General features: G+C 56.0%; 8 protein-coding genes across 8 annotated transcripts in view; 4 read left to right on the top strand and 4 right to left on the bottom strand.

Annotated features, from left to right (window-relative positions):
• Positions 1-1,267: 1,267 nt before the first annotated feature.
• Positions 1,268-1,788, top strand: GUITHDRAFT_75150 (hypothetical protein; the record flags this gene model as incomplete). Its single annotated transcript, XM_005827921.1, has 2 exons — positions 1,268-1,590; positions 1,644-1,788. Coding segments are annotated over 2 exons (468 nt in total), but the record flags the coding sequence as incomplete, so codon positions are not given.
• Positions 1,789-2,405: 617 nt separating this feature from the next.
• Positions 2,406-2,854, top strand: GUITHDRAFT_39466 (hypothetical protein; the record flags this gene model as incomplete). Its single annotated transcript, XM_005827920.1, has 2 exons — positions 2,406-2,702; positions 2,756-2,854. Coding segments are annotated over 2 exons (396 nt in total), but the record flags the coding sequence as incomplete, so codon positions are not given.
• Positions 2,855-3,829: 975 nt separating this feature from the next.
• GUITHDRAFT_142387 (hypothetical protein) lies at positions 3,830-7,196 on the bottom strand (the record flags this gene model as incomplete). Its single annotated transcript, XM_005827919.1, has 6 exons — positions 3,830-3,954; positions 3,983-4,764; positions 4,844-5,142; positions 5,190-6,686; positions 6,727-6,798; positions 6,855-7,196. 6 exons carry the CDS (start codon positions 7,194-7,196, stop codon positions 3,830-3,832), a joined length of 3,117 nt encoding a protein of 1,038 aa, XP_005827976.1.
• Positions 7,197-7,885: 689 nt separating this feature from the next.
• On the top strand, positions 7,886-10,745 carry GUITHDRAFT_112998 (hypothetical protein; the record flags this gene model as incomplete). The annotated part of the gene is made up of 8 exons (XM_005827918.1): positions 7,886-7,905; positions 7,963-9,229; positions 9,286-9,345; positions 9,463-9,604; positions 9,720-9,940; positions 10,134-10,294; positions 10,374-10,676; positions 10,739-10,745. The coding sequence occupies 8 exons, from the start codon at positions 7,886-7,888 to the stop codon at positions 10,743-10,745; spliced, it is 2,181 nt and encodes a 726-aa protein (XP_005827975.1).
• A 2,015-nt stretch (positions 10,746-12,760) lies between these two features.
• Positions 12,761-14,466, top strand: GUITHDRAFT_96169 (hypothetical protein). Its single transcript, XM_005827917.1, has 4 exons — positions 12,761-14,009; positions 14,059-14,134; positions 14,190-14,226; positions 14,276-14,466. The coding sequence occupies exons 1-4, from the start codon at positions 12,766-12,768 to the stop codon at positions 14,305-14,307; spliced, it is 1,389 nt and encodes a 462-aa protein (XP_005827974.1). The 5' UTR covers positions 12,761-12,765; the 3' UTR covers positions 14,308-14,466.
• A 39-nt stretch (positions 14,467-14,505) lies between these two features.
• On the bottom strand, positions 14,506-14,871 carry GUITHDRAFT_112996 (hypothetical protein; the record flags this gene model as incomplete). Its single annotated transcript, XM_005827916.1, has 1 exon — positions 14,506-14,871. One exon carries the CDS (start codon positions 14,869-14,871, stop codon positions 14,506-14,508), a length of 366 nt encoding a protein of 121 aa, XP_005827973.1.
• A 1,302-nt stretch (positions 14,872-16,173) lies between these two features.
• GUITHDRAFT_112995 (hypothetical protein) lies at positions 16,174-16,497 on the bottom strand (the record flags this gene model as incomplete). The annotated part of the gene is made up of 1 exon (XM_005827915.1): positions 16,174-16,497. One exon carries the CDS (start codon positions 16,495-16,497, stop codon positions 16,174-16,176), a length of 324 nt encoding a protein of 107 aa, XP_005827972.1.
• An 881-nt stretch (positions 16,498-17,378) lies between these two features.
• Positions 17,379-18,489, bottom strand: part of GUITHDRAFT_142384 (hypothetical protein) — a gene marked incomplete at both ends in the record, with an annotated part of 5,736 nt that continues 4,625 nt past the window's right edge. The window contains 5 exons of the mRNA XM_005827914.1: positions 17,379-17,468; positions 17,528-17,573; positions 17,727-18,126; positions 18,176-18,248; positions 18,367-18,399. Coding sequence (XP_005827971.1) covers positions 17,379-17,468; positions 17,528-17,573; positions 17,727-18,126; positions 18,176-18,248; positions 18,367-18,399 — 642 coding nt within the window. The remainder of the gene's footprint in view (positions 17,469-17,527; positions 17,574-17,726; positions 18,127-18,175; positions 18,249-18,366; positions 18,400-18,489) is intronic.

The following is an 18,489-nucleotide window of genomic DNA, read 5'->3' as shown; positions in this document are numbered from 1 at the left end:
TGTCCGAGCAAAGCAAGAGAAGCCAGACAGAGAGAGAGAGAGAGAGAGAGAGACAGACAGAGAGAGAGAGAGAGAGAGAGAGAGAGAGAGAGAGAGAGAGAGAGATAGAGAGACAGAGAGAGAGAGAGAGAGAGAGAGAGAGAGAGAGAGAGAGAGAGAGAGAGAGAGAGAGAGAGAGAGAGAGAGAGAGAGAGAGAGAGAGAGAGAGAGAGCGAGAGAGACAGAGACAGAGACAGAGACAGAGACAGAGACAGAGACAGAGACAGAGACAGAGACAGAGACAGAGACAGAGAACCTTGGAGAAGTGCAAAGACTGCTAGCAGATAGCGCTTCACAAACAGACTGACTGTCATTGCGATATCAGGACCTTGATGATACAGTCTCGTCCCGTGCAAGTCCAATCTTACACTTATGGTTCCTTTGGAAACGTCTCAGAAAGTTCGCCGAAGGGGTGGGAGGAGCAGTTTGACACGAGGAGCGCCGAGAGGAGAGTAAGGCTCGTGTGCTTTATAGCTGAGAGGTCACACAACTTCAGGTGGCTCAACTTGGATCGCTGGCACGGAGGAACTTTCATCGCTTCCTGCAACACACCGACTTGTTTCATTCGCTGAATTGTCACGCCCGAAAGAAGATAGAGAATGAAATCCACGCTCATCACTTTCGTCAGGGCCAAGTGACAGCATCGAGCTCTGATCTCTGATCCTTGACAAGTAGCAGGTCGTAGCTGACAAGTCAGAGCCCAAGCTTTTCTTTGTGCTGAGAGGCACCATACGAGCGGAACCCAGTCACTTGCACTGGTCTGCCGGTCAGGTTCGCCTCCTCCCCTCTGCCTCTCCTCGTCGCATGATGACCGGATCGAGCCAGGGCTCTGGAGCTGCTCCTCCCGTCGAGACCCTCGTCGCTCACTCCCCGACCTGTACGGTCCTCCTCCTCGACCAGGTCACCCGCCTGTGCCTCTGCTTGACCTGACGTGCCGCCAGCATTGGCTGACGCAGCAGCAACACTCGGGTAGGCAGCCTCTGAACGAGCTGACAGGCGAGCTGCAGCGAAACGAGGTGAAGGAGGGAGGGAGGGCGGGAGGAAGTGACTCTGCTGATGCCGCTAGGGTTGGATCGCGTCGAGCTCGAGGCCTGACAAGGAGAGCAGAGAAACGAGCTCTGCCCTGGAGGAGGCGATCCTCAACGACGACAGACAGAAGCTAGTGGAGATCTGTCGAGCCCATCCCTCATGCTGTCACTACTTGCAGACCTTCTCCAACGACACGCTGCCGACACATCTTGCAGCCAAGAGCAGAAAAACCGGAGCACTCAAGTGCTTGCTGCAGCTGGGGGCGTCAACCAACGCAAGAGACTCAGGCAGCAGGACCTGCTTGCATGTCGCTGCTCTTGCGGGAAACTCGTCAGCCGTCAAGGCTCTTGTTGAAGCCAGCGCCCATGTCAACGTCAGCGACTCTCAGCTCCGAACTCCTCTGCATGCAGCCTGTTTGTCGGGGATGCCGATCATCGTCGCGAGCTTGCTTGAGGCCTCTGCGGCGGTGGACGTGCAGGACTGGAGGCTTGAGACGCCTCTGCACCTCGCGGTCGCTCATGGGTACTTGCTCACCCTCCCTCCCATGCTGCCAGTCGCCTCACGAGACCCGACAGGCACGCGGAAGCCGCGAGACAGCTGCTGATGGCGGGAGCTGACTGGGAGATACGAAACTTGGAAGGCAACAACAGCTGGCATGCAGCTGGGTTCTGGTATCGCCATGAAGACATGGCTGAGGACGTCGAGAAGAGGTTGAGCTGAGGAGAGAGGAAGGAGTGAGGAGGGTGAGGCTGGTGTCAGGCAGGAGATCTGGAGCATGTTCCAGGAGGTGAAGGAGCGGGAGGGAGGCTTCCGAGGGCGTCAGAGCATGCCTCATTCGCTCAGGTCGACCTGCCTCTCCCTCCCAGCCTGACCCCGCCCTTAGGCCTCGCGACTACCTCGCAAGGCACCGCGAGCCTATGCAGACGCCTGAGATGAGCTCGACGCTCGCTGATGAGGAGGCGAAGCAGGTGCAACAAGTGAAGCAGGTCGTGCTCTGAGTTTGTCGGCCATCAGACTGACATGAAGCAGCTGCTGCCATCGCGTTCATCAACCTTCAATCTTGTTTGACTTGCTTCTGGTCTTTCGACTGTAAACGTCAAACAAGCCCCTGCCGCTCACCGTCTCGCTCACTCTCCCTCTTGTCTATGTTGAGCAAAACCTCACGGATGTCAATGTGGTCGCTAGTAGTCAGTCTGAGACTAGTAGCGACCAGAACTCTCTTCACTCTCTATAGTCTGCTCATTCTATAATAGACTCAGTCAACCAGTATCAGAAGCAACTGCTCCCTGTGGTCGTAGCAACTGCTATCTGGGACTTGGTAGAGGAAATACTAGATGGAGCTGAAAGATAAGCGAGACTGCATGGAGCTGGAAGATAAGCGAGACTGCATGGAGCTGAAAGATAAGCGAGACTGCATGGAGCTGAAAGATAAGCGAGACTGCATGGAGCTGAAAGATAAGCGAGACTGCATGGAGCTGAAAGATAAGCGAGACTGCATGGAGCTGAAAGATAAGCGAGACTGCATGGAGCTGGAAGATAAGCGAGACTGCATGGAGCTGAAAGATAAGCGAGACTGCATGGAGCTGGAAGATAAGCGAGACTGCATGGAGCTGAAAGATAAGCGAGACTACATGGTGCATGGAGCTGAAAGAACATGGAGCTGAAAGATAAGCGAGACTACATGGAGCTGAAAGATAAGCGAGACTGCATGGAGCTGAAAGATAAGCGAGACTGCATGGAGCTGAAAGATAAGCGAGACTACATGGAGCTGAAAGATAAGCGAGACTGCATGGACTGCATCAGTCCGCCTGCTCAGCGTCAGAGCCTTCTAGGGGCTGCGACACTCGAGGGAAGGGGACGTGACCTGTCTGAGACTGCGAGGAGTGAGAGGAGGAGAATGAAGTCATCAAGGACTCACAGGCTCATCCAGGGATCCACGAGCTGCGCCTCCTCCTTGGCCTGCAGCCACTTGCTGCCTCGCACCTGCCGCTCGTCAGGATGGGAGCGAGAGGAAGAGAGGTGAGGAGAAAGGGGAGGGAAGAAGTCAGAGTTGAAGAGAAGAAGGGGAGGGAGAGGGAGAGGGAGAGGGAGAGGGAGAGCAACAGCAGTAGGCCTACCTGAATCACTCGAAGTCTGGTGGGACTTGAGGCCTCAGGCTCGAGGAAGCTCGCGAGGCCACGGGGGAGCTGGCGATCCCGTCGGCTGAGCTTGAAGCTGCTGTGAGAGAGGACGGTATGAGGGTCAGGCCTAGAGGGAGAGAGGGCCTGGAGGGAGAAAGGCTCCCCGTCCTCGAGCGCTTCTCCTCCTCCTCGTCGTTTGGGCGACTTGAACCTGACGACGTAGGGAGAGGAGGCGACCAGTCGTTCGACTGTTGCTGCTGTTGTTGCAGTTGTTGCGGTAGGAGGAGGTTGAGAAGGCCTTGACCGCAAAGTCTGAGAGGAGGGAGAGCGTCGGAAGGTCTTAATGCTGCTGGGCGTCTGGTGGAGTCGCTTCTTCCTCGGAGAGGCGTCAGCAGCCTCTGCCGTCTCCTCCCCTTGCAACAGCTGAAGCCGCAGGGACGCGGTGAGAGGAGTATCCTTGAGGAGAAGAGAGGAAACTATGGGTCGGGCAGAGGCAGGAGGAAGGAGCAGGAGAAGCTCCCTGAGCTCCATGAGCAGCTCCTTCCCTTCCTCCCCCCTCCCTCGTTCAATCCCGAAACTCTCCTGCTCCAAGGACTTCGCCTCCCATCCGCTTAACCCCGACACCTGCGCGAGACTTCCTGTCATTGGATCTCCTCCTCCTCCTCCTCCTCCAGCTGATGATGCTGCTTTCTTGCGACCTCTGCCTTCTTCTTCTTCATCCACTTCAAAGTCCTCGAGTGCTGGCGAATGATCATCATGCAGAGAGCTAAACGACGAGTTGTGAGAATCCACACCCTCCTCCTCCTCCTCCTCCTCCTCCTCCTCCTCCTCCTCCTCCTCCTCCTCCTCCTCCTCCTCCTTGCACATGTTTCGATGATACCCCTTCCCTCGTCTATCCTCGTCCTCGTCCTCGTCCTCTTCAAACGTGTCGTTTCTTCCAACACCGCCAGGCTCGTCCTCCTCGTGTTCGGACGGAAGGTGTTTAGAGACGGAGGACTCGCGGTCGCTCGCGGAGTCTTCCATGTCATAATCATTGTCGTCATAGCCGTACTGACTCTCTTCGTCGGATCTGGGAGAGACGACGCAACCAGGTTCGCTCTGCTCCTCCTCTTGCCTTTCAACGACTTCTTGCTGCTTCGCATGTCCATCGCCTCCGTCACCGCCAGCTCCCAAGCTGCCTTCAACCCCATCAACATCAATGCTCGAGACGTGCTGATCGTCGAGGGTCTCCGTCAAAGAGGGTCGAGTTGGCGTCATCGACCCTCGTCTCACTCGCTTCGAGAGCGGCGAGGTAAAGGAGGAGCCGGAGGACGCGACCAGAGCCTTGCGGGAGGGAGGGACAGGACCGAACTTGCTGTAAAGTTGAGTAGGAGAAGGCTGGGGGTCGGGTGCTTGTATGGACTCGTTGACTTTGTCTTCCATATTGTGCAGGAGCTTCTCAAGTTTGCCCAGGACTTGTTGCGGTCGGCGGTTGAACAAGCTCAGCATGTGCTTGGCCTCCTCCTTCTCCTTCTCGATCTCCGACAACACCTTCAGCTTCTCGTGGTTTGCCTTCTTCTTGCTCTCCAACCTCTGCCTGCACTAGCTTGAGCGCAGCCCTCTCCCTCTCCCTCCCTCCCCCCGTCTCCCTCTCTCCCCATCTCTCCTCTGCTCACCTCGCTTGCAGCGCTTCCTGGTCGTTGGCTCTCGCTTGCAACAGCCTCTGATATTCTTGTGCCCTCCTCATCTCCCTCACTCTCTCGATCTTGGTGAGTCGCTCCAACCGCCTCCTCTCGTCCTCGATCTCCTTCCTCGCCCTCCTTCCTTCTTTCAGGTCCTTCAGGCTTCTCTCCTTGTCCTCCCTCACACGGACAAGGTAGTTACACCGCCTCTCCTGCAGCCCGATCGCCTCCATCCTCTTCAACTCGAGCCTCTCTTTCCTATCCTCCATCCTCCTCATCTTTTCTTTCATCGCCTGCGCAACAGCAACGTCATGCACCACCTTCCTCCCTCCTCCCTCACCTCGTCAAATCTTCGCGTGCTCCTCTCCTCCTCCAGCGACTTTTGAACCACATGGAGCCACTCGTTGTACTCCTCCTGCCTGCTCCGGCGAACCTCTTCGTGCCATTCCTCCCTTACCTTCTTCTCCTCCTTTCGCTTCAACAAGGCTGCCCTCCTCTCTTCCTCCAACCTCTCCAACTTTCTCTCCTCTTCCAACCGCCTCTCCTCTAGAGCTCTTTTCCTTCTTTCCTCCTCCTCGCATCTTGTTTCCTGAGCAGTCTGCATCCTTAGCTGCTTGACTCTCTCTTCCTCTTGCCTCTTTTCTCGCTCCTCCTGCAACTGCCTCCTTCTAACCTCCTCCCTCGCTCTAGATTTCTGCTCCAATTCTTCTCTCCGCTGCTGCTGCTGCTTCTTGCGCGCCTCCTCCTTCAGCAGCCTCTTCCTCTCCTGTTCCCTTGCCTTTGCTCTCTCCATCTCCTGCTTGATTCTGTTCTGCGCCAGCTTCATTTCTTTCTCCTCCTGCAGCTTCTTCGACGACATTCTCTTCCTTTCAGCCTCCTCCTCAGCTAGTTGCTCCCTCCACTTCCTCTGCTCCTCGAGGATCGCTGCCCTCCGAGCATTCAGTCGAGCATCTCGTTGCTGAATGACCTCAAAGCGGTACATCCGCTGCTCCTGCTGCTTCTTCCTCAACGTCTCCTCCTTGGCCCTGATCTTGGATCGGATGTGTTCCTCTAGCTGCGCCCTCGTCTTCTCAGCCGCCATGGCAGCTCGCAGCTCCTTCGCCGTCCGCGTCCTCCTCCTCGTGACTTCGAGCGATACTTCGACAGAGAAGTCAGCCGAGACTTTGGAGCGGCTGAGGGTGGAGCGGAACTTGTTGACGTAAGGTGAGGAGGAGGATCGATTCTCAACGTCGATGAACTTGATGGAGCTGGACTCAGTGGAGGCACCATCCCTCCGACTGCTCAAAGAGTCGCAACTCTGCGCCCTCCCTTGTCCAGCAGCTTCACTTTCTCCCCCGGCATCCGTGGTATCAGCTCCTGACACTTGAGCATCGTGGCTTTCGGCCAAGTCTACCCGGAGGATCCTCTTCCTCGTTCGCAGGACTCTCCTCACCCGATCATCCCTCTGCTCCTTCTCGTGCTCGTACCTCATCCTCTGTCGCAACTTCGACAGCCCTACCTCAGCGAAGCTCTCCATGCTTCTGCTCAGCAGTTGCTGGGGTGATAGCCCGCATCGCAGACAGGCTTCTACCGATCTCGGGCTGGTGATCATCCTCGTCCCCTCCATCGCCTCTTCACTCTCGATAGAGACGAGCGGTCGAGCAGACTGGCGAGATACTCGCGGAGGACGAGCTTTCTCCGCTCGCTCTCGCATCATCTCCGACTTGATCTGCCTGATGGACTTCTCCTCCTGCTCCAGACGAGCTTGAGACTTCTTCCTCGCCTTGGGTTTCGGAACTTGACGGCGAACGGGATGGGAAGAGGAGGAGGAGAGGAAGGAGACGCTACTGACCTTGTCCTGCAGCATGTCAAGCGCTGGATGGGAGCGGAGGGCTGACCTTGCGAGGGAGAGATGTATGCTGGTGGAAGAACCTGAGCGCCTGGTGAATCAGCCCGGAGCTAGAGATGTCCTGCAGTGAGCATGAGGGAGGGTGAGAGGAAGAGCAGCAGCATGCTAGTCGCTCACCGCTGAGACCTGGTGGAATATCCTCGGAGGAAGCTTCTTGGCGAGTTCAAGCCCTTCGTTCACCAGCGCCTCTACGGTGTTGACGAGACTATCCGCCTCCGCTTCTGGAGGCTCCTTAGCTTCCCCTCGCAGGCACATGCCGTCGTCTCTTCCTTGCCTTGCTTCTTCTTTATCTTCCTGCTGACGCTCTTGCAGTCCGGTTCGCCCATGCTCGACTAGTTCGCATGGCTCTGCTGGGGAGGCAGCGTTGGCTGGTCCATACTCATCGTCGTCAGCTGGCTGCCTGGTGAGGTCGTTGGAGCTCGGGAGCCGGATGGAGTGAGATCCGATTTGAATGCACATGGACTCCTCGTAGAGGCTTCGCTCCGACCCAGATGGCGTCACCCGAGCTCGACGGTCACCGTCGTCATGCCGCCTCGTCTCAAGGGCCTCATGCTCGGGGGGTCTTGATGCGCCTTCTTCGTCTGCCCCTCTTCCCTTCTCCCCCTGGTACTGCCTCTTCTCCTCTTCTCCTCCCTCCTCCTCCTCCTCCTCCCTCCTCCTCCCTCCCCCCTCCTTCGCCATCGCCAGCAAACCGTTGACAAGCTTGATGGCTGTTACGTTTTGGTAAATGTTCCGTGCACGGAATAATTGAAGTTCTGTCCAAGGAACACAGTCAGAGCAGTCAACCGTTGTGTCTACTTTGACCAGTAAAAATGCAGGGAAAGCAATGGCGGTAGTGCGTGGGCCAGAACGAGGAAGAGCAGGAGCAGGAGCAGGAGCAGGAGCAGGAGCAGGAGCAGGAGCAGGAGCAGGAGCAGGAGCAGGAGCAGGAGCAGGAGCAGGAGCAGGAGCAGGAGCAGGAGCAGGAGCAGGAGCAGGAGCAGGAGCAGGAGCAGGAGCATCAGGAGGAGTGAAGAAAATTAGAGGACCGGGAAAGCAGCAAGTGAACTCAGCCTGCCTTGTTGTTTGTGCTAACTTGCATTTCTTGGAGTTGCTGTTTCGACAGACGATGAGCAAGATTGCGACATGATACGATGTTACCGTAAAGGATGTCGGCAAAGAATGAGAGGTGGCCTGCTTTGTATTGTTGTGCGGTCATCAGATGTTCTTGACATCCATTCTGCAGCATCCCCATCTCCACGGAGTCGTTTCAAGCTGCTCATCTTGTGCAGATCGACTTGAGCTACCTGCAACGATGCATCTCGTTCCTTATACAGTCTTCAGAGGACCACAGCTCTTTCCTCCATGTGCTGGAGCGAAAGGAAGAGTCGCTGTCAGGCCGCGCAGATGTCTTAGAGACGGAGGTCAAGGAGCTCCAAGGTCTGCAGCAAAGGGACGATGCCCGCATCGCTGAGCTGGAGAAGACGGCAGTCACACACAGTCACTTGCTCAATGACTTCGCCGTTGACCTCGAGGCCCTCAGGTCGGACACGACTCGCAGCCTCTCGGAGCTGAACGCGAAGCTCGAGGCGCAAGTAGAGAAGTTGGCAGATGAGATGACGAAAATGAGGGAGGAGCAAGAGGAGTCCTTCAGCCTGCTGAGGAAAGAGACCTCCAGCATGAAGATCAAGATGAAGGAGATGGAGGAGGAGAACGAGCGGGAGAAGGAGGAGACAGCAAGACAGTTTGCTTCGATGAAGGAGACGTTCGATACTCAGCTCTCCATCCTTGAGGAGCAGCTGCGGTTGACGTCCGAACGAGCTGAGAAGGCCGAGAAGATGTCAGAGGATGCAGCAGCTGGGGTCAAGCTGGCTCAGGAAGCGGCAGCGGCAGCGGCAGCGCAGGCAGCGGCAGTGGCACAGCAAATAGAGGAGGCGAACAAGTTGAGCTACGTGCATCAAATAGAGCGAGAGAAGATCATCGAGAGGTTGGATACCGCCAGCAGCCTCACGGAGGAGACGGCAGCCGGTCTCTCCTCCCAAGGGCACGATGACTGGGCTGGGAACCTGCAGCAGGCGATGGCGAGCATGGTGTCGGCATGGCAGGTGTCAGGATGTTGTGACCCTCATTTTTCAGCCTGTAAAGGTCATCATTGGCAGGTGTCAGAGCAGCGGCTGACGGCCTTGCATGACAAGGTGGAAGGGATCGACATGATGGTGAAAGTTCAGAACATCGAGGGGAGGGAGCCGGGGGAGTATGAGGAGAGCCGGGGGCAGCAGCCTGCGGAGAAGCAGGAGGAGAGGATCGACCTAGAGAGTCAGGAGGAGACGAGGAGGATAGAGCAGAGCATGCCAGCTAAGACAGGAGCTGTGTTCCGGCAGATCATCGAAGCCCACGGGTCGCTGACGAAGAGGAAAGCAGACAAGGCAGAGTTCGACACCTTGTGCGGCAAGGTACAGGAGCTCGACCTGTTCGTGAAGCAGCTGAGGAGGAGTGAACGAGCGGGGTCGCAGGTGAGCGCGTGCTCGCAGGTGATGCTGAGGGCCCCTGGTGAGACTGAAAATCACAGAAAATGCTGGCGGCACTCGGGGACCAGCAGAAGCTCCCGCAAGACGATGACATATCCAGAGTATGCTGACTCCCCTCCCTTTCTTTGACTTTCATTGTCTCCTGACCCCTCCCCTCTTCTCCTTCCTCTTCCTCGTCATTCTCCTCCCCGTCAGCTCCTCCGCTCATGATTGGGTAGATCACCAACGAGCTGGAGAACACCTCCACGTCCTTATCGAGACTCGTGCTGAGGGTACAGGAGCTTGAAGGGGCAGCGCTCACTGGAACAATGCAAGTGCCTCTCAACTTTGAGTCATGGAGTGAATCGAACGTGCAGGATGGTCATGGAGCAGTCACCATTGCAGCAACAGGCGCTGTCGGACCGTTACAACGAGTTGCTCCTCCTCTTGAACGGTTTTTCTCGATCTCAGCGGTTCCACTTTGACAGTTTGGCAGCGAAAGCAGGGCAGGAGGAGGTGAAGGCAGTGCGAGGGGAGCTCGACCAGATTCGAAAGCATCTCTTCGGTTTCGCTCTCTCAGGCACTTCCGTACAGCACGAGACGGCTAGCAAGCCCCTTGCAGACGCCTCCACCAGTACGAGATGGCAGGATGCGGCAGAGCAGACTGAGCCGGAGGAGAAGGAGGAGGAGGAGAAGCAAGAGGAGAAGGAGGCGCAGGTACGTTTGTCGAGATCGACTAAAGTCTATCTCCTCATTGTCTCTCCCTCCCTTTCACACCTCAATTTATCTTACCCTCTCTCTACCCTCTTGCTCGCTCTCAGAGTTCGAACCACCTCAAGTGCAACGAGGCCATCGCAGCTCTGGTCCCTCCTCTCCCTCCCTCCTCTCCTCCCTCACCCGATGCCGCCAGGCAATGAGAGTCGCTCAGTTGGAGCACAAGAAGTGGACGAGGAGCGGGCTGAGAGTGGCCACCACCACCTCCTCCTCATCGACTCATCTGACCTCCGCACACGACGACCTCAAGCGCTACGAGATGGAGAAAAGACCCAGGACTAGCGCGACAGAGCTCCGGTCCAAGCTTCCTCCCACCCGGGCATGCCTTCCTCTCCTCAGGGGCCGCGGGCGCTCACTGAGTGTTGCAGGATAGCAGGCGAGCTCTTGTGGAGGCGGTGGCGACGCCTCGTCATAGGCCGGAGGCAGGGCCGGGGCTTGTTGCTCCTGACAGCAGGAAGTCTTCGACCCCTAAGGTCGTCAAGTCTCCTGCCTTCGCCCTCATCGCAGGTCTCAGGGATGACGAGGATGGCGCCTGGGCTCCTCTAGAAACGCTTCCTCCTCCTCTCTACCCCTTGCCTCAGCCCTACCCAGACTCTTCACCCAGCTCGTCGCCTGCCCGACGTGAAGGATCGGAGGGAAGAAGCATGAAGGAGAGCAGAGCTCGCTACCTCAAGTCACGGTGAGCAGAATTTGATTGACTTGCCGTCTTTAGTCGTGACGTTTCTCGTGCTGGCTGGTCAGAGAGTGAACCGGCCCGGGGCCGGACTCCGAATCTCAATCCCGGGCGGGGACCGTCTCAGGTGGGCCTGAGTCACTGCAGTCATCAGTCACTCCCGGCGCGGCAGCGGGGCCACCGTCACTCGGAACAGTCACGGTCACAGTTGTACAACTTGTTGTTAGTTAAACTTGAAATCATAGATTTCAACTCGTCGACGGTTGACTCAGTCATCTGAAGACCGTTTCCGCGGGCCCGACCCGGGACTCGGGCCGCAGTCGGGCCGAGCCTCGGAGGTCCCCGGCAACTGCGGCCAGGCCCGAGCTCGGAGGTCCCGCCGGGCAGCGGAGGCGGCGTGGGCCCGGCCGGGCACTGCTGCGGCGCGGCCGGGGTCCCGGGGGCCGGCCCCGGCATAGTAGCTCAGTGACCGACCGTACCTTGAACCTCGGAGCACCGGGCAGTGAACGTGTCCGTCGGAGATGCCTACCAGTCGCCAAGTTATACGCAAAGTTTCATTATCGAACCAGCGGGGTGGGTGGTGGGACTGGGAATCGACAGGGGGTACTTTATGAGGAAAAAAGGGGTACCTCCTGGAAACAACCACTACCCACCCTACTATTGACCATAATTCACTTCCACCCCCACCTATCAAAATTGACCAGCAGCATCACCCCATGCAACCCCCGAGCAACCAAGACCTTTTACTACCCCTACCCTCCGATTGAGTGGATTTACTACCCCTGGTGTGTTATTGCCCCCACTCCTGATCATGACTCAGCTGACAGCTTGACTACCCCACCATGAAATTAACAAATACCTCCCCATCAAGACTACCCTACCCCACTCAATACCCCAAGAGTACCCCACTCAATGACCTCACTTCCACTCCACTACAACAGATACCCTACCCCCTCCATTGACTACCCTGTCCGTCCCCCAGCCCTCAATTACGTTGTATCCCTCTATCCACCTGTAGTACCCCCACCCCTCATGGGGTAATAAAAAGAGAAGAGGTATCCACCAGGGGGTCACGAAGCTGGAGTAGTAAACAATAGAGGGGTACAAGTGACTCGTATGGGAGAAGGGTGGGTGGTAAAACAACTCTCGGGGGTGGGGTGGGTCAGAAATGTTTAATCAAGGGTGGGTACCGAGCAGTCATTTAAAAGGGTGAGGGGTACAACATGTGGCATTCGAGTTGCTAAAAGCAAGTCTGTGAGGGTGGTGGGGTACAATGTGTGCTCCGATGGGGTACCACACTTGGGGGGTGCATGGGTACCCCTCGTAAATCCATTCTCCTTTCTTTTGCCCTATGGGTGGGTAGGTACTTTATCAGGAATGGAGGGGTGGGTCTCTCCAAATGTAGGTGGGGTACTTCCAAAAATGAAATCTGTGTAGGTAAGGGTTCAAATCGGAGCAATCGATTACCCCTGCTTTGTAATCAAAAATTACAAAAATTGATGGGTGGGTAGTGAGAAAGGTGGGTGGGTGTGGCACATGTGGGGGTAGTCAATGGGGGGTAGAGTGGTAAAGGCTGATGTGTGCGAAGATGGCAGGAGGAGAAAGAGCCTGACACAAGGGGAAGGAGGAGCGGGAAGACTGAAGGAGGAGGAGGAAACGGGAAAGAGTGAGGAGAGAAAAGAGCAAGAGACCAAAAACCAGGAATGATTTGAGTGCAGCGAATGGACGAGAGGTGAAAGAAACCGAGAGAGCGGAGGAATCGGAGTGAACCGGGACGAGGGATCAGCTGTGAACCATGCATAGATGAAGTGAAGTCAAGTATGTCCAAAGTGATAGAATCGAAAATGAGAGGGATTCGAGAAAGAATTCTGGAAGCGAGATGAGTTTGGATGGAAAGTGACCTTTGGACTACCTGTGAATGAAATGGATTTGGATTGGAACAAAAGAGTGGGAATGTTGTAGGTTCAAGGAGCAGAGGCTTTGGCGATTAGAATAGTCCGTGATGAGAAAGCGGAGATTACAAGAGGAGGAGGCGTCGAACCACGCCTATGGTTTTCGACGAGTTGGTGACAGGACTGACTGTTTTCTACAGGACATGGCCACAACCGTGATGCCACAGCGCAACCAGGTCAAGGATGACGAGATCGTTCTTGACGGTGTATTTAATGGTGAAGAAAATGAAGACGAAGTGGAGGAAGCACTTCGAGGAATGTGCGTGGAGGCAAACCCAGAAGAAGAAGAAAACTCGAATGATTACGTCGACATATCTGATGACATTGGCATTGAAGACAAGCATCATGAGAAGCTCTCGGCTGAGAGATCCGGTTTTCGGAAGATGGCGGGAAAGTCTTTGAGAGGGCTCTGGAACAGCGCCAAGAAGCTTGCGGGTCGTTCCAAAGATCGCATGAAGGATTCGGATGTGGAGCGCCTGCTAGAAAAAGTGATGAAGTGTCGACACAAGCTGGCTCATCCCAATGGAGGACTGATCAACACAGACTATGAGGGGATCAAAGTCAGCAGGAGCGTCGTTGCCGAAGTTGTGAAGCAGATGGGAAGGAAGCTCCTTTCCGGTCAGAACCTGCTGTCAGTCACCTTCCCCGTACGCTGCTGTCAGCCCAGGACGATTCTTGAGTGTGCGGCATATCAGTTTTGCTTCTGTCCGCATTACCTGTCTCGAGCTGCAATGGAAACAGATCCTGTCGAGCGTCTAAAGCATGTGACTGCTTGCTTCATTGCTTGTATCCATACGACTTCCCAGTTTGTCAAGCCCTTCAATCCGACGCTGGGAGAGACTCTGCAAGCAAGTTTTGATGGTGGAGTAAGACTCTACTTGGAGCAGACCAGTCATCACCCCCCAGTAACCTCATGGCAAGTCGTTGGACCCAACAACAGTTTCCAGTATATCGGATGGTCAACCTACGAGGCCTCATTCGGCTACAACAAGCTGTATGTGAAGCAGTCGGGCATCCGAATGTGTCAGTTTCCTGACGGGACCACCATCGAGGTTGGCTTCACGATGGACAGATACAACAACGTTTACTGGGGTGATGTCATTCAAGAGGTGCTGGGGGGATACACGTTCTTGGACACGAAGAACTCTATCAGCTGCACTATCGAGCTGAACCCGTGCAAGGGGCTGCCTTCAGATACTTTCATTGGGTCTATCAACCGACTTGATGCACAAGGCGAGATCATAAATTCCATCTGTAACGTTGAGGGCTCTTTCCTGGGCTTTTTGGACTTCAACGGGCATAGGTATTGGGACATCTCCTCGAACACAGGACGAGACCCTGTGTTCGATCCTCTTGAGAAGTGTCTGCCTTCAGACTCCCGATTCAGGTCAGGACTCCGGGACTGCACCCATGGACTGCTCTGACGTGTTGGACAGGGAGGACAGAAATGCGCTGGTCAACGGTGAGGTTGAGAGAGCGCAAGTCGAGAAGGTGCGGATTGAGGAGAGACAGGTGCCAGTACTTCCTTGTGCTTGTTGCGTCTGTGACCGTGCGTCCTCTTTGACAGCGCCGTGAGCGACGGCTGAGAGCAGCAGCGGCCAAAGGTAGCGCACTTGCCGATGAGGAAATAAGGGAGGTGACATTCTGGTACAGGTGGCCCATGGATCCCCGCGGACGTGAAGTGAAGTGAGACCTCTAAAGTGTGAAGCAAAGGAGAAGAGTCATCCTTCTCCTCCCTCCTATTCCTAACTTGTGAACCGAGAAGTGTCAGAGGCCTGCATAGCCGTCAAACAGCAAGTAGAGTCGCACGAAGAAGCTTCTTAATAAAACTCGGAGATAAGACGGTTCACTTGTTGGAGCGAGGAAGAGTTAACATACAGCCCCTATGACTCATTTGGATCTGGCGAGAGGAAAGTTGCGATCTCATCTGAAGGTGGAACATTCTTGGCTATCGGGGTGCTTGGAGATTTGCTGAGCGACTCGTCGTGGGTGGGAGATGTTCTGTCTTCATCAGGGGTGTCCACGGATATTTCGGCAGGCTTTTGCGAGCTCTCGTTCTCATGAGCTTGATTCATGTCGCTTTGCAGCGCTTCTCCTCCCGTTAGATCTAGCTCCACAAGCCCGTCGTGCTTCTGTTGCGTTTCGTCCTGCAAAGGTTGACCTCCTTGAGTTTCTGCTTGTTCATGTGCCCCGCTACCATAACGAGCCTCCCATTCAGCCATTTGCGCTTCGTCTTCCATCACCTCCATGACTCGGTCAAAGTCGTAGGCAGGTTCTCTACTCTCGCCATTGAAATCCCTGATGACGCGTTTTACCTCTTCGTCGAACTCCTCCTCGCTTAGCCATCCGCCTCTCTTCGCTGCTTGCAACCTCAAGATTTCTGAAAGAAGCGCATCACGAGCACATACAAGATGAAATGGGACCTAATACATCCTAGACTTCATTTCAACTTCACCACCTAACTCCAACTCCCAACTAAACTTGTCTACTATCTGACTCGAAGCATTTATTGTTTCCACTACCAGCAAGTGAACCTCGTTCGCTCTCCTTACTCTCTCAGGATTGTTGCAGCTCTAGCAAAGAGTTTCTTCATCCTCCTCGCACTCACCAGCTGCGAGTCCGCCGCCTCCGCCGCCTCCGCCGCCCTCTGCGCTCTGTTCCGCACCCATGGCGGGCCTGAAGCGGGACGCGGGACGATGAGGCGGGTTGCAACCAGTCACTCACAGGCTCTGCCGGGCCCGGCGGCCCGATCCGCTCACACGGCCGCCCGTCACGGCGGCGCCCGCCCGGCGCCGGTCGCGGCCGGGCCGGTCCCGGGCCGTCGGCGGGCGGCACTGTAGTACCGTCGCTGCTGCTTTGGGTAACTCTGAGAGATCGGAGTCGATACCTGAGCATTCATTTAACTTCAAACGAATCATAGTATCGTGCCCCAGCCCGCCGGGCTCAGTCCCGGAGTCCGGCCCCGGATGCGGCCGGACTCCTCATCATGGCATCCAAGAGTCACAGGAGTCTGCGGAGGCTGCGGCGCGGCTGCAACTTGAGATCCGACTAAGTTCCATCCTCTTGACTCGGCAGTCACCCCGATGTCTGAGAGTGTGCGGCGTCACTGAAGCCTCGGATCACAGTGTTGGAATAGTCACGGTCCGACTCGGAGGTAAGGAAAATATCGGATGCAAGACTTTGCAAATCAGATTTTTGTCTTGAAAGTCGGACCCAATCCTGAGGTGATTGACCCTGGGAGGAGTTTCAAGTCCACCCTGTCTTCCACATGATCAACCGTGTTATGTCAGATTTGTCTTCAGGTTCTGCTCTGATACGCTGCTACCAGCGTGATGAAACTTGATGCTCTCAGATGCGTCAATGATGTTCATCAGAACGGGTTTGCTGGTTGTGGCAGGTGCAGAATGTTTTGAGGTAACGAGTTTCGCAACTTGATGGAGGAGGAGAGGGGCCGGGGAGCGATGGGGGAAAAGTGCACAGGAGAAGGGAACACATGCTCATTCCATTCAAGTAGATTCATCTGGTATACTGCATTTCAACAAGGTTGAGCATTACCTCTTTCTCATTCTAGTCAGGCAGGGCAGCCTCGTCCCGTCCACGCTGCCTCCTTTCTGAGTCTGTAGCATCTTGATATATGCCATCGCGTGCAGCAGTGCTTCCACCTGCTTCCTCAAGGTCCAGCCAAGGTTGCTGCTCTTGGCTTCCATGTCTGCGGTGGTGCCCGTCTCCTGCTGCTGCGGGCTGGATGACGTATCGTCCTGGTCTTGTGCTTCCTCGCTGCCTGCAAGGGAGGGAAAGCAATGTTCAATCGCTGTCGAGGCCTGAGCGCTCTCATGCAAAACACTGCAGTCGACACAGACTGTTTGACGACACATAGTCGAAGGTTTCTCGGAGGTGGAGATGGGACAACTGCGGGAGTACAAGGGGAGGGAGGTAGAGAAGAAGGAGAAGCTCTATGAAAAGAGAGAAACACGGAACTTTAAAAAGATCCTCCTTCATGTAAGGGTTAGAAGGGGGCGGTTTGTGGCCTGGGGAGGGTAGGGGGTGCCTTGTCATGATCCAGAGGGTGTTAGGGTATCCTTAATTACTTAGCCACTTACTAGAGAAAATGTGTATATAGAGGGGTAAGGGTAAGGACATCTTTGTGAGGTAGGGGTACCTGAGGTACGAAAACTGTCGAGGACTTTACCACAGGTCACGTCACTGGGCTGCTGACTCGGAGAGTCTTCAGTCGCTGTCACTCCCCCAGCTGTCAGTCAGACCGTCTCTGTCCCGATCCCCCGGGGGTCACAGTCACAGCGATAACGGCCCGTGCGGATCAAGCCAGTGCCGAACTTCGGAAGTTTCCGAGCATGTGGGCGGCTCCTGCTCGTACTGATTTTTAACCTCACTTTGACTAAAGTACAGCAGCAGGATTCCGGTCTAGAGGCCGGGGGCTACGGGGGAGGCGTCACGGTACTGACCGGCCGCAGCGACATCGCTGGCATGGCCGCGGGGAAACGAACTCGGGACGTGCGCGAGGTATCAGTCACATAGTAAGTTTGGGGGACAGAACTGAACGGTTCACCAGGGCAGGATCACGGGGTTGGTTCTCACTGACCGTACCGATCTTTTCTCAGGCTTCTCGCCGTATGGCCTGTGCGACCGTGGCAGCCTAGTACTCTCCTAATTGGCCTCGTACTGATTTTTGACTTAACTTTGAGTAAAGATGAGGGCATCAAGTTTATATACATGGGCTGGTAGTGTACAGGAGGGGTCACTCGAGGACGTCGAAGATGGGCTGCCGGCACATCGGGCAGGGCCCGCCGGCCTCCCGGATCCTCTGAGTGCACTGAGAGCAAGTGACCTGGGCTCCTCTAGTCAGCTCCGACCATACCCAGCAGGCAGCCAGCACTGAGTTCTCACCTTGTGCAGGGTCTTCTCCTCGTTTCCGTGCACGATGATGACGTTCCTTGCTAGGAGTGAGATGCAGCGGCAGGAGGAGCAGGAGGAGGAGCAGGAGGAAGATCCTCGCAGAACAAGGAGGACAATGAAGAGGACAACGACGAGGAGGAATGGAGCTAGGAGAACGGAGGGGGGGGGGGGGGGGGGAAGGAAGGCGTACCGAGGGCGGTCGAGGCAGACGACGCAGAGTTCTTCGTCAATGTCGTCGGAAGGAGGAAGCTGAACATCGACTTCCTCCCACATGGACTTCATGGTCCGGTGGATGCAGACGCGGAAGCCTGAGCGCTGGCAGTGCTCGCACCTTCCCACCTCCTCCTCCCTGCTGTACATCCAGCTGACCGAGTCGGCGCTGACGACTCGGATGGAAGGCAGTCCGTCTGCGAGCTCAGACTGGGCAAAGACGACGTTGGGGGAGAAGTTGGGGTGAGACTGGCGGGGGGGGAAGAGGCGGCTGCGAAGGCGGGGAGCGAGGTAGCAGAAGCTGCAGACGATGACGATGACAGCGCAGACTATGACGGCGATCTGCGAGCTCGGGAGCTTCGAACTGCCTCCTGGAGCCCCTGGTGGGACGTGCGTCACCCACCTGCTGGTAGGGGAGAGCTGGAGTACCTGCTGGGGTCGAGGGCAGGGTGTTGGCCGAGGAATTGATGACGATGCGCTCACCGGAAGGAAGGAGGAGCTCCTGGGATGAGCAGGTGAAGGAAGTAAGGGGAAAGAGGCGAAGGTGAGATAGAGCGAGGAAAATTTGATGAGACGAGGAGAGTGCGAGGAGGAAGAGGAGGAAAGGGAGGAAAAATCACCGTAACTTGAAGCCCTGAGTCACTGAACGTTCCCTGCGGGACATCAGAGGAGCAGGCGAAGGAGGAGGAGGAGGAGGAGGAGGAGGAGGAGGAGGAGGAGGAGGAGGAGGAGGAGGAGGAGGG

Source organism: Guillardia theta (genome assembly GCF_000315625.1).
Source record: "Guillardia theta CCMP2712 unplaced genomic scaffold GUITHscaffold_63, whole genome shotgun sequence".
Taxonomy (NCBI): domain Eukaryota; class Cryptophyceae; order Pyrenomonadales; family Geminigeraceae; genus Guillardia; species Guillardia theta.
Note: the sequence above shows the minus strand (reverse complement) of the source record. Positions and strands in the feature narration are given on the sequence as shown.